The 18,939-nt window shown below is 36.2% G+C and overlaps 1 protein-coding gene across 1 annotated transcript in view; it reads right to left on the reverse strand.

Annotated features, from left to right (window-relative positions):
* cd247 (CD247 molecule) overlaps positions 1-17,883 on the reverse strand; it is a 29,662-nt gene extending 11,779 nt beyond the window's left edge. Inside the window, exon 1 of the mRNA XM_067442895.1 lies at positions 17,673-17,883. Within this exon, the coding sequence (XP_067298996.1) occupies positions 17,673-17,730 (58 nt within the window). The 5' untranslated portion in view covers positions 17,731-17,883. The remainder of the gene's footprint in view (positions 1-17,672) is intronic.
* Between the last annotated feature and the right edge of the window lie 1,056 nt (positions 17,884-18,939).

Below are 18,939 nucleotides of genomic sequence, written 5' to 3' on the forward strand. Positions count from 1 at the left end.
CCCACACATTCACTGTGATTATGAGCTCGATTTAAACCCGACCATTTTTCAATACAAGGGCGTTCTGACGAGAAAGATCGAGCCTGTAATGAGCGAAGCGGACCGGTGTCCTCTGTGAAATGTGGCGCGCTCAGCCGAGCTGTATATCACTTCAAATAAAGCGCAAAAGAAACTACCAACATGCTAAATCGTAGTATTTCAGTAATCTATTAAGTAATAATAAAACAAAATGTGTTTAAAGTTGCATCACAACTGTGCTAAAATATTCTGCCATGTAATATAGCAATATAGCCGAAGGCATAAGCTGATATGATTTTTTTTAATGCACAAATAAATGTGAGCACTCTGCATTTATACTGAAATATAGGAGCTTATTTTACTTTAACTTGTAAAGTAGCCTACACAAACAGCAATGGATAATATTTAAATGCATCAAATAAAATGCTGACTTCTGTCCTTATTATATAATTTAAATAAATTCATATTCTTAGGGATTCAATAGAGAACACACTTTTTTATTTTACTGAGTTTAATTTTTGACAGAACTGTTGCAATTTTTTATTTTGACAATATAGAAAGTCTTTACTTTACTAACATTCAGTCTTTTCTTTCTCAGTTGGGAAGGTTTAGAAACAGTCCTCAGACTAACTCAGAACTGTTGAAGAGGTAATGGATTATATAAAATTCACAGAAGATTGAATAATTTAGGCTGTAGTTATCTGCATGTCTCATCCATGAAAGATGCAACAATGGAGAACAAGCTATTGGGTTTTTGAGATCCAGAACCGAGCCGACTGAGCAGGTTAACCTTTAGCTGTAATGTAAGGCCCTCGCCTGGAGGTGGAGAATAACACTAAGAAATGGTCAGATTCACTCAGTACTCCATGATCTAATTCACTATACTATCTCAATTACAATCGAGTACAAATTAACTGTATTTATTTGTGTTGTAGGCACTAAAACAGTCCAGAATATAATAGTCAAACTCATTTTTATGTTGAAATAATAAAGATTTCTGTGGCACCGCAGAATGGCTGCTGGCCCCTGCCCGGCCACCCCTATAAAAACAATCCTGGCTCCGTCAGTGTGACAGCAATGTCTCGTAATATAGTGCGCAAAACAGAAAAACATCGCAAGATAAAGTAGAACATCAGAACAGTGACGGTGAAGGGGAAGAGGAATCACCAGCATGTGCCGGTAAGTTGAGATACAGCAGGCTAGCAGCCGAGATATGATAGTCTATCAAAATAATTAACTCCTTTTAAACTTAACAACTCAGTTAATCTCCCAGTAGTTAACTAGACACCACACTAGAGCTGTGGAATATAATCATTTTCATGTAAGGCAACGTTGATACAAAAGATTCTGCATAGGCTTCATGTCATTAAACCGGCCTTATCATACACGTTTCCTACGATAATCTTAAGAACATTTTGAGACGCCATGAATATGAAATAAAATGTGTTTTTAACATACTATCTCTGTATTAAAAAAAAATATATATATATATATTATATTAAAAGCACATTTTAGTTCCTATTCAATGGTGTCTTTAATTACTTTATGGAAGTGCACTTTTTTTCACTTATATTTGTGTATTTTATATAACAGACCTATAGGTTTAGATGTTTTTAAATACCATTTATTTCCGTAAAATAAAAGGCTTTGTGATTAAAAAGATTGAGTAAAATTAAATCATTCTCAATGACAAATGCATATTTAAAAGTCACTTGTTGCCACCTGGTGGGGTAAAAGGGGTGTTAAAACGATTAATTATGGGGTTCCAGTGGATGAAGGGCCCCTCAGGAGGTAAAGCCCAGGGGCCCCTTATAGTCTTAATGCGGCCCTGCTCCCAGTAAGATTTTTTTCAGCCAAGTCCCCTAATCAGCTAAAAGTATTTTTGGTTGTAAAAAAAAAGACTTAAAATAGAGGACTGCCATCCATGCCTGATTTATTCAACTTTGGAACAGATAAACACATGCCAAATTCAAACATTAGACGAAAATAAACTATTTCGAACATTTTAAATTATAATAATCCATGACTAAATGTACACTGCAAAAAAATGCTTTTCTCACTCAGTATTTCTGTCTTGTTTCTAGTCAAAATATCTCAAAATTCTTAAAACAAGAAGTATTTACTAGACAAGCAAAAGTAATTCGTTTGTTTTGGGATTTTTTTGTGCTTAAAATAAGCTAAATCATCTTAAAACAAGATTATTTTTCTCACCGCATTGGCAGATTATTTATCTTATTTTAAGCAAAAACTCTCTTCATTTAGAGTTATTTTCCCCAAAACAAGACAATAATTAATTTGTCATAAAAAACAAAACAAACAAAACATTGAAAACAGTTAATCTAGCCATTATAAATAAGCAGTTTAAAACAATCTTGTAACATGACTTAACAAAAACACATTACAAAAATAAAACAAATATGAATAATAAAACTATTAAAAAATTGTAATATTTTATAATTGTATTTAAGTTTATACTATATAAATTACTGATTTTACTTCAAAAGTTTGTTACGTTTATGCTTGAAAACAATAATACTATCCTTAATCGGTCCTGTAATTTTGCACCTTAGGCTTATTTTAAGCAGAAAGTATATGTATTCTGCACATGTGTTGTTTTAAGTGTAATTTTCTTTTTGGATATATATATTTAAGTTATATTTCAGAGATATGGTAATCACAATCCTTTCTAAGGCTCTGTTAAAGAGCACATACACACAATAATACTTTACATTAAAAACCAATAGTTAGTATGTTACTACCTTGAAAGCGGTAACGAGGTTTCTTTTGATATTTGACGATGATGGAGCTCTGTCTGCTCTCTACGTTCTTCATGCATGGATGCTACTTTTTAAATATACGTATCATTTAAAATCTCATGGACCCCCGTTTGAGAACTACTGTAGTGCATGGTTATAATTTCCTCCCGAATCTTATCAATCTTACAAGTAAAGAAGTTCATAAAGTCATTACTGGTGTGCTGCTTACAAACATCAGAAGTTGAAGCTTTATTTTTTGTTAGTTTAGCCACTGTATCGAATAAATACCTAGAGTTGTGTTTGTTTTGAATTTAAAAAATAAACAGTAGCAGTTTTTATTTTCTGTATGCGATCATGCTCTCTTTCCATGAAATGCGAAAAACCTCCAGTTTTGTTTTTTTCAGCTGCGCTCCATTTTTCTGGCTGCTCTCGTGAGGGGCTGAGTGTGTGTGTGTGTGTGTGTGAGAGAGAGTGTGTGTGAGTGTGTGTGTGTGTTGTACGTGTGTTACACGGCTTTGGACTATTGTCTTTAATCTTCTTTAAGTGCAGACGAGCAACGGTGTCTAAAGTGCTGGAAAAGAGAGTCAAGAGGTGGAGATATTTGTGCTGGAACACAAGACAAATATATACGATCTCTGAGATCTTTAGTTCATGAACAGTGAGCACCTTTAACATTATTATATTCAACACACTCACACACGCACATATGAAGACGCTCGTCTGAACTGCTTGTGGTATTTGAGACTCGAGCTGTTTCTAGTTCAGCGGTTTGTTCAGCTGCTCTAACTGAATAACGTGTGTGAGAGAGATAAAGTGGGAGGAACACACACACACACTCCTCATTTGTTGCTCATAAACCGGTTCAGTATAAACGCGTCACTGTGTGTGCAACTCCTTCAGCTGCAGGTTTGATTCACACACAGAATATTAAATCACATTTAATCATGAGATGTTGATCCACTGAACTACACTCGGCAAAACCAGCGCCTGAACACGTGAACTTTGACCTCTGAATCCACTGCATTTACATTACACATTACATTACACCGATGAAACTACAGACACAGCCTTCTAGTTAATAAACACAAATTGTATGACTGAACAGAACAATTTAAAACATGCAACATTTCAACGATCAGCGCAGGTGTTTAATAGGATGCTGGTCTAAATGTGGCTGAGTTGAGCTTCCTCTCTCACACCACAGACCGACACACACACATACACACACACACACACACACACACACACACACACACACACACGCGCGCGCACACACACACACAGCAGCCAGACAAACGGAGCGTAGCTGGAAAAAACTAAACTGGAGGTTTTTCGCATTTCATGGAAGGACAGCGTTATTGCATGATGAAAATAAAAACTGCTAGATTTGCTTATTTATCGATTCTCTTAGAAGAAAACAAACACAAACACAACCCTACACTATAAAAATTATTTCAAAAATAAGTTCCCTGGTTGCCTTAAAATTTTGAGTTCATTGAAATAAAAAATGTGAGTTAATACGATGAACATTTTAAAGATTCGACAACCTTTATTCAAATATTATTAAAAGATTTTGTAAGCATATTGGGTAATTGTGTGTGTGTGTGTGTTTTATTTGTGATGACAGCCAAATCGTGCTATTTTCATGATTTATCACATTTTTTATGTGGTTAAAATACAATAATATTTAGAGTTTCTTTTTTTTTTAAACTAATTTCCTTCATTGTATCAACTAAAATTTTTTATTTCAATGAACTCAAAATTTTAAGGCAACCAGGTTACTTACTTTTTTAAGTTAAACCAGCAATATTTTTTATATAAATATATTTTACAGTGTAGGTATTTATTCGATACAGTGGCTAAATTAACCAAAAATAAAGCTTCAACTTCTGACGTTTATAAACAGCACAGCAGTGATGACTTTATGAACTTCTTTACTAGTAAGATTAGTATAAAATAAAAATAAAGGAATACAATTATAACTATTCAGCCGCCTACAGTATCACTTCAGACAGAGCATTGTAGTGTCACTGAGGAAAAATTACACTCATTCACTACTTTAGGAGAACACACACACATACACACACACACACACACACACACACACACACACACACACACACACACACACGGCCAGTCTCAGGTCTGAAGTCTTTATTTCGACAGCAGATATTTTGTGACACACTCGCAGTGTGTTGAGGTCCGGCCGTCAGCTCGTTATTATCCAATCAGACAGAAGAGTTAAACACGCTGGAATCTTTCAGGACTTTAGAGTTTACACTTCTGGCAATATGACTTCATTTTTACCATCCTAAAACTTCATTAATAATAACAATATAATCAACACGATCCTCCAGTGGGAACTGAGCATGACTTTTATATTTCAATGGCCAGTTACACTCTTAATTAATTACATTTTACATTCATTGTAAATTTTAAGTTAGACTAAAGTAAAAATACATTATAATGAAAAAGAATTAGAGCAGTCAATCAACGAACTCCTTTCAATCAGTCAGTCAGTCAATCATCTTTATTTCTATCGCTCTTCTCCAGCGCCGATTGTGTCAGAGCAGCTTCAGTGTTAAACAGGACAATACTGCAGCAGAATTAGATTTGGCTGTACAGTCGTTCTGGAGTAAACAGTGATGTTATCAGCTTATTTTAATTTATCAGAGAGAGACAATGCTGGCAGATCAGTATTATAGTTTATAGAATTAAATAAGACCTCATTCATTAATGTTATTTGTATATTTAGTTGAATAACTTTGATCATAATGTTAGTGTCCCCAACTGAGCAAGCCAAGCCAAATCTTTCATGATACGCTGATTAATCGAATTAACTTTAGGCGTTTGATTAATATCCTTCAGATTCCGTGCTTCAGTGTGTGTGTGTGTGTGTGTGTGTGTGTGTGTGTATTTCTCTTATTTCTGTCTGTCTGACAAAAAAAACATGCAGTTCATTCCGTTTGCACAGAGAACATGAGTGGAAACGCTTCTCTTGTTTTATGTTCGCTCATCTCTTTTTCTCTTTTAACACTAAAGTAAGAAAATCACTTTGACCCAAGCGTGTACTAGTAACTGTGTAAAAACACTAAAGGATAAACTAGATATTTCATTTACTCTTATTTTATATGATCTTCAGATTTTTCTCTGTCGAAGCGGGTTCTGTTCTTTTCTCACACTGCAAAAAAAAAAATTCTTAGTTAATATTTTTGTCTTGTTTCTAGTCTAAACACCTAATAGGTCTTAAAACAAGAAGCGTTCACTAGACAAGCAAACGTAATTGTCTTGTTTTGGGGAAAATAACAAAATGACATGAGAGTGTTGTGTTGTGAGTGAGTCTAAATGAAGAGAGTTTTTGCTTAAAATAAGATATATAATCTGCCAATGGGGTGAGAAAAATAATCTTAACTCAAACAGAAAACAAGATTATTTTTCTCACCCCATTGGCAGATTATTTATCTTATTTTAAGCAAAAACTCTCTTCATTGCGAGTTATTTTCCCCAAAACAAGACAATTTCTTTAACTTGACTAGTAAATGTTTCTTAATGTAAGATTTTTTTGATATTTAGACTAGAAACAAGACAAAATTACTAAGTAAGAAGAGCATTTTTTGCAGTGTATATTCCTGCAACACTAATTAAACACAAGTATTAAACACCGTTAGAGATTAAAGAGTAAATATGAGCGTATGGTGGTGGTCACCGCTTCGTTAGCGATCAACTTTAAAGACAAATAATGTTTGATGATTTTCTCTTAATATGCGCATACGAGTCGACAGCTACTCAAACACCAGCATGTGTAAAACAGGAGAAAAATATTAATTTTTAGATATGAATTCAATAAAAATATATATACTACTGTTCAAAACTCTGGGGTAAGATTTAAAAAAGTAAATACTTTTAATACTTTTATTAATTTAGGACGCATTAAACTGATCAAAAGTGACATTTATATGTTAAAAAAGATTCTATTTCAGATAAATGCTTTTCTTCTGACCTTTCTATTCATCAAAGTATCCTGAGAAATAAATTATATCACAGTTTACACAGAATCCCGAACTGTTTAACACGGATAATAATCATAAATGTGTGTTGATCACCAGATCCTCATATTAGAGTGATAGATGTATTAGTGATCATGTGACTCTGAAGACTGCAGTAATGATGATCAGGAATAAATCACACTTTACTATATATTCACAGAGAGAACAGATGATCTACACTGGAGGAATATTACACTGATTACTGGAGTTATGAGCTGATTAATGATCAGATTAATGAGCAGAAGAGACTCTTTCAGAAACATTAAATACTTAATTATTCCACATATATAAATGCATGAGATGGTGTGTGTGTGAGATCTAGTTCTGAGGGAGTTTAATCCGCATCTGTCAGCTGTGACACATTTGAGTTCACAGAATTAAAAGCATCAGTAAAGGCTGAATTTCAACATTTCATGCACATGTTATTGTTTTTGACAGCGTGTTCCTTGAAATGATGTTTTTCTAACTGTATTTTCCAGCGTGTCTCATCATTCATGACTGAGGAATTAAAGAGAGACTATGACTGTAAACTCGACTCGCCCACAGATGATAGAAACACACACTTTCCACAACATCAGCAGCGCCTGGAGAAAAACAGAGCAGGAACGCTCTCACAATGCTCTATCAACACTCTCACAACGCTCTCACAACACTCACAACGCTCTATCAACACTCTCACAACACTCTCACAACACTCACAACGCTCTATCAACACTCTCACAACACTCTCACAACACTCACAATGCTCTACCAACACTCTCACAACGCTCTATCAACACTCTCACAACGCTCTATCAACACTCTCACAACGCTCTCACAACACTCACAACACTCTCACAACGCTCTCATAACACTCTAACAACGCTCTATCAACACTCTCACAACGCTCTCACAACACTCTATCAACACTCTCACAACGGTCTATCAACAGTCTCACAACGCTCTCACAACACTCTCACAACGCTCTATCAACACTCTCACAACGCTCTATCAACACTCTCACAACGCTCTATCAACAGTCTCACAACGCTCTCACAACGCTCTATCAATGTCTCACAACGCTCTATCAACACTCTCACAACACGCTCACAACACTCTATCAACACTCACAACGCTCTATCAACACTCTCACAACGCTCTCACAACGCTCTATCAACACTCTCACAACGCTCTCACAACGCTCTATCAACACTCTCACAACGCTCTATCAATGTCTCACAACGCTCTATCAACACTCACAACGCTCTATCAACACTCTCACAACGCTCTCACAACGCTCTATCAATGTCTCACAACGCTCTATCAATGTCTCACAACACTATCAACACTCTATCAACACTCACAACGCTCTCACAACGCTCTGTCAACACTATCACAACACTCTCACAACCCTCTATTAATGTCTCACAACACTCTATCAATGTCTCACAACGCTCTATCAACACTCACAACGCTCTCACAACGCTCTATCAACACTCACAACGCTCTCACAACGCTCTATCAACACTATCACAACACTCTCACAACGCTCTATCAATGTCTCACAACACTCTATCAATGTCTCACAACACTCTATCAATGTCTCACAACGTTCTCACAACGCTCTCACAACGCTCTCACAATGCTCTCACAATGCTCTATCAACACTCTCATAACACTCTCACAACACTCTATCAATGTCTCACAACACTCTATCAATGTCTCACAACGCTCTCACAACGCTCTATCAACACTCTCACAACGCTCTATCAACACTCTCACAACGCTCTCACAATGCTCTATCAACACTCTCATAACACTCTCACAACGCTCTATCAATGTCTCACAACGCTCTCACAACGCTCTATCAACACTCACAACACTCTCACAATGCTCTATCAATGTCTCACAACGCTCTCACAACGCTCTATCAACACTCACAACACTCTCACAATGCTCTATCAACACTCTCACAACACTCTCACAATGCTCTATCATCACTCTCACAATGCTCTATCAACGCTCTCACAACACTCTCACAACGCTCTATCAACACTCTCACAATGCTCTATCAACGCTCTCACAACACTATCAACACTCTCACAACGCTCTCACAGCGCTCTATCAACGCTCTATCAACACTCTCACAACACTCTCACAATGCTCTATCATCACTCTCACAATGCTCTATCAACGCTCTCACAACACTCTCACAACGCTCTATCAACACTCTCACAATGCTCTATCAACGCTCTCACAACACTCTCACAATGCCCTATCAACACTCTCACAACGCTCTCACAACGCTCTATCAACGCTCTCACAACACTCTCACAACGCTCTATCAACACTCTCACAACACTCTCACAACGCTCTATCAACACTCTCACAACGCTCTATCAACACTCTCACAACACTCTATCAACACTCTCACAACGCTCTATCAACACTCTCACAACGCTCTCACAACGCTCTCACAAAACTCTCACAACGCTCTCACAACACTCTCACAACGCTCTCACAACGCTCTATCAACACTCTCACAACGCTCTCACAACGCTCTATCAACACTCTCACAACGCTCTCACAATGCTCTATCAACACTCTCACAACGCTCTCACAACGCTCTCACAACACTCTCACAATGCTCTATCAACGCTCTCACAACACTCTCACAACGCTCTATCAACACTCTCACAACACTCTATCAACACTCTCACAACGCTCTCACAACGCTCTCACAACACTCTCACAATGCTCTATCAACACTCTCACAACGCTCTATCAACACTCTCACAACACTCTCACAATGCTCTATCAACGCTCTCACAACACTCTCACAATGCTCTATCAACGCTCTCACAACGCTCTATCAACGCTCTCACAACACTCTATCAACACTCTCACAACACTCTATCAACACTCTCACAACACTCTCACAACGCTCTATCAACACTCTCACAACACTCTATCAACACTCTCACAACGCTCTATCAACACTCTCACAACGCTCTCACAGCGCTCTATCAACACTCTCACAACGCTCAATCAACACTCTCACAATGCTCTATCAACGCTCTCACAACGCTCTATCAACACTCACAACACTCTCACAACGCTCTATCAACACTCACAACACTCTCACAACACTCTATTAACACTCTCACAACGCTCTATCAACACTCTCACAACGCTCTATCAACACTCTCACAACGCTCTATCAACACTCACAACACTCTCACAATGCTCTATCAACGCTCTATCAACACTCTCACAATGCTCTATCAACACTCTCACAACGCTCTATCAACACTCTCACAACGCTCTCACAACACTCTCACAACGCTCTCACAACACTCTCACAACGCTCTATCAACACTCTCTCAACACTCTCACAACGCTCTATCAACACTCTCACAACACTCTCACAACGCTCTATCAACACTCTCACAACACTCTATCAACACTCTCACAACGCTCTCACAACGCTCTGTCAACACTCTCACAACACTCTATCAACACTCTCACAACGCTCTCACAACGCTCTATCAACACTCTCACAACACTCTCACAACGCTCTATCAACACTCTCACAACACTCTATCAACACTCTCACAACGCTCTATCAACACTCTCACAACGCTCTCACAACACTCTCACAACACTCTCACAACACTCTCACAACGCTCTATCAACACTCTCACAACGCTCTGTCAAGACTCTCACAACACTCTCACAACGCTCTATCAACACTCTCACAACACTCTATCAATACTCTCACAACGCTCTATCAACACTCTCACAACGCTCTATCAACACTCTCACAACGCTCTATCAACACTCTCACAACGCTCTCACAACACTCTCACAACACTCTCACAACACTCTCACAACACTCTCACAACACTCTCACAACGCTCTATCAACGCTCTCACAACACTCTCACAACACTCTCACAACGCTCTATCAACACTCTCACAACGCTCTATCAATGTCTAACAACGCTCTCACAACACTCTCACAACGCTCTCACAACACTCTCACAACGCTCTGTCAAGACTCTCACAACACTCTCACAACGCTCTATCAACACTCTCACAACACTCTATCAATACTCTCACAACGCTCTATCAACACTCTCACAACGCTCTATCAACACTCTCACAACGCTCTATCAACACTCTCACAACGCTCTCACAACACTCTCACAACACTCTCACAACACTCTCACAACACTCTCACAACACTCTCACAACGCTCTATCAACGCTCTCACAACACTCTCACAACACTCTCACAACGCTCTATCAACACTCTCACAACGCTCTATCAATGTCTAACAACGCTCTCACAACACTCTCACAACGCTCTCACAACACTCTCACGACGCTCTATCAACACTCTCACAACGCTCTATCAATGTCTAACAACGCTCTCACAACACTCTCACAACGCTCTCACAACACTCTCACAACGCTCTATCAACATTCTCACAACGCTCTATCAATGTCTAACAACGCTCTCACAACACTCTCACAACGCTCTATCAACACTCTCACAACACTCTATCAACACTCTCACAACGCTCTATCAACACTCTCACAACGCTCTATCAATGTCTAACAACGCTCTATCAACACTCACAACGCTCTATCAACACTCTCACAACACTCTATCAACACTCTCACAACGCTCTATCAACATTCTCACAACGCTCTATCAATGTCTAACAACGCTCTCACAACACTCTCACAACGCTCTATCAACACTCTCACAACGCTCTATCAACACTCTCACAACGCTCTATCAACACTCTCACAACGCTCTCACAACGCTCTATCAACACTCTCACAACGCTCTATCAACACTCTCACAACGCTCTCACAACGCTCTCACAACGCTCTATCAACACTCACAACGTGTGAGATAATTAACTAATGGAACGATCATATAATGTTTGAATAATTAACCAATGGAACGATCATATAATGCTTGAATAATTAACCAATGGAACGATCATATAATGCTTGAATAATTAACTAATGGAACGATCATATAATGCTTGAATAATTAACTAATGGAACGATCATATAATGTTTGAATAATTAACTAATGGAACGATCATATAATGCTTGAAAAATTAACTAATGGAACGATCATATAATGCTTGAATAATTAACTAATGGAACTATCATATAATGTTTGAATAATTAACCAGTGGAACGATCATATAATGTTTGAAAAATTAACCAATGGAACGATCATATAATGCTTGAATAATTAACCAGTGGAACGATCATATAATGTTTGAATAATTAACCAATGGACGATCATATAATGTTTGAATAATTAACCAATGGACGATCATATAAAGTTTGAATAATTAACCAATGGAACGATCATATAATGCTTGAATAATTAACTAATGGAACGATCATATAATGTTTGAATAATTAACCAATGGAACGATCATATAATGCTTGAATAATTAACCAGTGGAACGATCATATAATGCTTGAATAATTAACCAATGGAACGATCATATAATGCTTGAATAATTAACCAATGGAATGATCATATAATGCTTGAATAATTAACTAATGGAACGATCATATAATGCTTGAATAATTAACCAATGGAACGATCATATAATGCTTGAATAATTAACCAATGGAACGATCATATAATGCTTGAATAATTAACCAGTGGAACGATCATATAATGTTTGAATAATTAACCAATGGAATGATCATATAATGCTTGAATAGTTAACCAATGGAATGATCATATAATGTTTGAATAATTAACTAATGGAACGATCATATAATGCTTGAATAATTAACCAATGGAACGATCATATAATGTTTGAATAATTAACCAGTGGAACGATCATATAATGTTTGAATAATTAACCAATGGAATGATCATATAATGCTTGAATAGTTAACCAATGGAACGATCATATAATGTTTGAATAATTAACCAATGGAACGATCATATAATGCTTGAATAATTAACCAGTGGAACGATCATATAATGCTTGAATAATTAACCAATGGAACGATCATATAATGCTTGAATAATTAACCAATGGAACGATCATATAATGTTTGAATAATTAACCAGTGGAACGATCATATAATGTTTGAATAATTAACCAGTGGAACGATCATATAATGCTTGAATAATTAACTAATGGAACGATCATATAATGCTTGAATAATTAACCAGTGGAACGATCATATAATGCTTGAATAATTAACCAATGGAATGATCATATAATGCTTGAATAGTTAACCAATGGAATGATCATATAATGTTTGAATAATTAACCAATGGAACGATCATATAATGCTTGAATAATTAACCAGTGGAACGATCATATAATGCTTGAATAAAATAACCAATGGAACGATCATATAATGCTTGAATAATTAACCAGTGGAACGATCATATAATGCTTGAATAATTAACCAATGGAATGATCATATAATGCTTGAATAGTTAACCAATGGAATGATCATATAATGTTTGAATAATTAACTAATGGAACGATCATATAATGCTTGAATAATTAACCAGTGGAACGATCATATAATGTTTGAATAATTAACCAATGGAACGATCATATAATGTTTGAATAATTAACCAATGGAACGATCATATAATGCTTGAATAATTAACCAGTGGAACGATCATATAATGCTTGAATAATTAACCAGTGGAACGATCATATAATGCTTGAATAGTTAACCAATGGAACGATCATATAATGCTTGAATAATTAACTAATGGAACGATCATATAATGTTTGAATAATTAACCAATGGAACGATCATATAATGCTTGAATAGTTAACCAGTGGAACGATCATATAATGTTTGAATAATTAACCAGTGGAACGATCATATAATGCTTGAATAATTAACCAATGGAACGATCATATAATGTTTGAATAATTAACCAATGGAACGATCATATAATGCTTGAATAATTAACCAATGGAACGATCATATAATGTTTGAATAATTAACCAATGGAATGTTTGAATAATTAACCAGTGGAACGATCATATAATGCTTGAATAATTAACCAGTGGAACGATCATATAATGCTTGAATAATTAACCAATGGAACGATCATATAATGCTTGAATAATTAACCAGTGGAACGATCATATAATGCTTGAATAGTTAACCAATGGAACGATCATATAATGCTTGAATAATTAACTAATGGAACGATCATATAATGTTTGAATAATTAACCAATGGAACGATCATATAATGCTTGAATAGTTAACCAGTGGAACGATCATATAATGTTTGAATAATTAACCAGTGGAACGATCATATAATGCTTGAATAATTAACCAATGGAACGATCATATAATGTTTGAATAATTAACCAATGGAACGATCATATAATGCTTGAATAATTAACCAATGGAACGATCATATAATGTTTGAATAATTAACCAATGGAATGTTTGAATAATTAACCAGTGGAACGATCATATAATGCTTGAATAATTAACCAGTGGAACGATCATATAATGCTTGAATAATTAACCAGTGGAACGATCATATAATGCTTGAATAATTAACTAATGGAACGATCATATAATGCTTGAATAATTAACTAATGGAACGATCATATAAAGTTTGAATAATTAACTAATGGAACGATCATATAATGCTTGAATAATTAACTAATGGAACGATCATATAAAGTTTGAATAATTAACTAATGGAACGATCATATAATGCTTGAATAATTAACTAATGGAACGATCATATAATGCTTGAATAATTAACCAGTGGAACGATCATATAATGCTTGAATAATTAACCAGTGGAACGATCATATAATGCTTGAATAATTAACCAATGGAACGATCATATAATGCTTGAATAATTAACCAGTGGAACGATCATATAATGCTTGAATAATTAACCAATGGAACGATCATATAATGCTTGAATAATTAACCAGTGGAACGATCATATAATGCTTGAATAATTAACCAGTGGAACGATCATATAATGCTTGAATAATTAACTAATGGAACGATCATATAATGCTTGAATAATTAACTAATGGAACGATCATATAAAGTTTGAATAATTAACTAATGGAACGATCATATAATGCTTGAATAATTAACTAATGGAACGATCATATAAAGTTTGAATAATTAACTAATGGAACGATCATATAATGCTTGAATAATTAACTAATGGAACGATCATATAATGCTTGAATAATTAACCAGTGGAACGATCATATAATGCTTGAATAATTAACCAGTGGAACGATCATATAATGCTTGAATAATTAACCAATGGAACGATCATATAATGCTTGAATAATTAACCAGTGGAACGATCATATAATGCTTGAATAATTAACCAATGGAACGATCATATAATGCTTGAATAATTAACCAGTGGAACGATCATATAATGTTTGAATAATTAACCAATGGAACGATCATATAATGCTTGAATAATTAACCAATGGAACGATCATATAATGTTTGAATAATTAACCAATGGAACGATCATATAATGCTTGAATAATTAACCAATGGAACGATCATATAATGCTTGAATAATTAACCAGTGGAACGATCATATAATGCTTGAATAATTAACCAGTGGAACGATCATATAATGCTTGAATAAATAACCAGTGGAACGATCATATAATGTTTGAATAATTAACTAATGGAACGATCATATAATGCTTGAATAATTAACCAATGGAACGATCATATAATGCTTGAATAATTAACCAATGGAATGATCATATAATGCTTGAATAATTAACTAATGGAACGATCATATAATGTTTGAATAATTAACTAATGGAACGATCATATAATGCTTGAATAAATAACCAGTGGAACGATCATATAATGTTTGAATAATTAACCAATGGAACGATCATATAATGTTTGAATAATTAACCAATGGAACGATCATATAATGTTTGAATAATTAACCAATGGAACGATCATATAATGTTTGAATAATTAACTAATGGAACGATCATATAATGCTTGAATAATTAACCAATGGAACGATCATATAATGCTTGAATAATTAACTAATGGAACGATCATATAATGCTTGAATAATTAACCAATGGAACGATCATATAATGCTTGAATAATTAACGAATGGACGTTTGTCTAATGTTATTTAAATTTCTTCTTGTTTATGAGAATATTCACAATATTTGACAAATGATAAAGCGGAACATTTGCATAACCAAGAAAAACATTTAAAACACTGGACACCGGTGAGTGATATTTTCAGAACGTTCTTGTGAAATAATGAAGATTGTTTGAGAGTCAAATTATTCGTTTGTTTTTAAAGGAGACGATGCACATTAATAAACATGAGTATTCCAGTCCAGATTTAGGCCGTTTGATGGTAAGAACACATTCCCATAATCAAGCATATTAACACTAATAACTATAAATATAAGCAGAAGCAGAGCTCTGATCATCGCTAATATCAAAATATACTCTTATGTCAATAATACATGCAATGTTTGAATATAATAAATGAGTATAGGAATGGAATAGATAAAAGAACTGACACTTATGAAATATAAGACCGCATACACTGCAGAAATCAGAGAAATATTTATAGACGTCTTTCATCTGAGTTCGTGGAAAAACTACAATAAACACCATGCAGAGGCTCAGGAAGTGCATATCGCACAAGATTACACAAACACACACACACACACACACACACACACGAGCGGAAAGAGTGAATCCTCACACATTAAATATCATCTTCAGTTTTACATTCACAGCTCAAATTAAAGCAGAAGTTGATATGATCGATAAGAAGCTTCACATGCGATCATAAGCTCATAATCATAAGCAGTTATGCAGTGAACACGTTTCTAGATTATATCAGTTTGCTCAGAAATACCGGCAGAAATTACAGCTAGTTGAATTAAAAAAATGGAAACACTTTACAGTTAGGTTCATTAGTTAACTAGTGATGAGCTGCATTTATTTATCTTTGTTAATGTTAATTTCAACATGAGTTATTAAAATCCTGTTGACATTAGTTAAAGCACTGTGAAGAGCTGTATTTTTATGATCTAACTTTAATAAAGATGAGCTAATGCTGAACAGATGCAGTCACTAATTAACAAAAAATTATAAAAATTGTTTTTGCACTGCTGACATATTGGCAAATTCACATCTCATCGGATAAATATATTTAAAAAAGGGAATCTAAATAATAAACATTATTATTATTAAAATCTAAATATGCCATAGTTTGTGATTGTAACGGATGTTTCATTAGTTAACGCATGAACTAGCTTTAATCATATTTGTTTATTAATTCAATTCAACAACTTTATTAGTCCCCAAGGGGCGATAAGAAGGCCTCGCAGATTAACACAATTACTGCGCATAAATAAAATCATACACTAAACAAATAACACAACGTGCACAAGTGCAAATACATTAAAACAAGTTCAATCATATAAACTCATATTAACGCTTGTACATGTTGAGCTCGGCATTGACTATGATTAATAATGCTGTAGTATTATTGAAGTATTATAGAAGTCTGATCACTGTGAAGTGTCTAACCGCTTTAGTTTCTAATAATCATATTTAAATCATAATTCTCTATATCTGCCACACGTGGAGGCTCGATGTGAGCCGGTGAGGATGACTGACGGCCGGTTAACGGAGGCTGAGAGGCCAAAGGTCACGCGCGGAGCCGGTTCTCTCGGAGGACCGAGACTCTTCGGACGGGAGATTAAATCCTACCGGAGAAAGATGTCGGTTGAGGATGCTCGACACGACACGACACGACAGGACACGGGCTTACCTGACACCGGAGTCACGGACAGCAGGACGATCGCGGCGGACGCGGCCCTCGGCTCCATCTCTGACCGTCTCGGAGGCTTTAACGGACGGATCTACCGGGATATAACGCGGTATAACGGGATATGATGGCCCCGTTGATCAGGTTGAGCTGCAGACGCTGCGTGACTTCTCTGAAGCTCAAGATCTGCTTTCTGACAGGAAGTGGCTCCTCGAGCTCCACCTGTTCATACACTCGTCCCACCAACCAGTGAACACACACACACACACACACACACACACACACACACACACACACACACACACACACACACACACACACACACACACACACACACACACACACACACACACACTTTCTCATAAAAACTCCTCCTGTGTGATTTATAAGCCTTTTGTAAAGTGGGGCCATGGGTAATGTCCTCATATTTCACCCTCTCCTGTAATACCTGTGTCATACCCATGGCATTATACACATCTGTGTCCTCATATGTCACAAAAACATGCCCACACACACACACACACACACACACAGGCTCATGGCCTACTTACACTCGACATGAACGACGACAACCAGAGCACACGCATAAATAACAATAAATACAAACACCAAAAATACTTTAAAAAGACAGAGGAGAACGGAGCCTGTTTCATTCATTACACACAAACTGATATATTTCAAATGTTTATTATTAGTTTTGATAATTATGACTGACAACTAAGGGAAAATCCCAAATTCAGAATCTCAGAAAATTAGAATATTATGAAACTGTTCAATATTGACGACACCTGGTGCCGCACTCTAATCAGCTAATGAACTCAAACACCTGCAGGCCTTTAAATGGCCTCTCAGTCTCGTTCTGTCGGCGACACTATCATGAGGAAGACCGCTGACTCGACAGTTCTCCAAAAGACGACCACTGACACCTTACAGACGGAGGGCGAGACACTAAAGGTCACTGCAAAAGAGGCTGGCTGTTCTCAGAGCTCTGTGTCCAAGAACATTAATAGAGAGGCGAAGGGAAGGAAAAGATGTGGTAGAAAAAAGTGCACAAGCAATGGAGATAACCGCGCCCTGGAGAGGATTGGGAAACAAAACCCATTCAAACATGTGGAGGAGATTCACCAAGAGTGGACTGCAGCTGGAGTCAGTGCTTTAAGAACCGCTGCGCACAGACGTCTGCAGGACGTGGGCTTCAGCTTCACACTCCTTGAGTCGAGCCACTCTTGACCAACAGAAGCGTCAGAAGCATCTCGCCTGGGCTAACGAC

This window comes from Pseudorasbora parva, chromosome 4 (assembly GCF_024679245.1).
Source record: "Pseudorasbora parva isolate DD20220531a chromosome 4, ASM2467924v1, whole genome shotgun sequence".
NCBI lineage: Eukaryota > Metazoa > Chordata > Actinopteri > Cypriniformes > Gobionidae > Pseudorasbora > Pseudorasbora parva.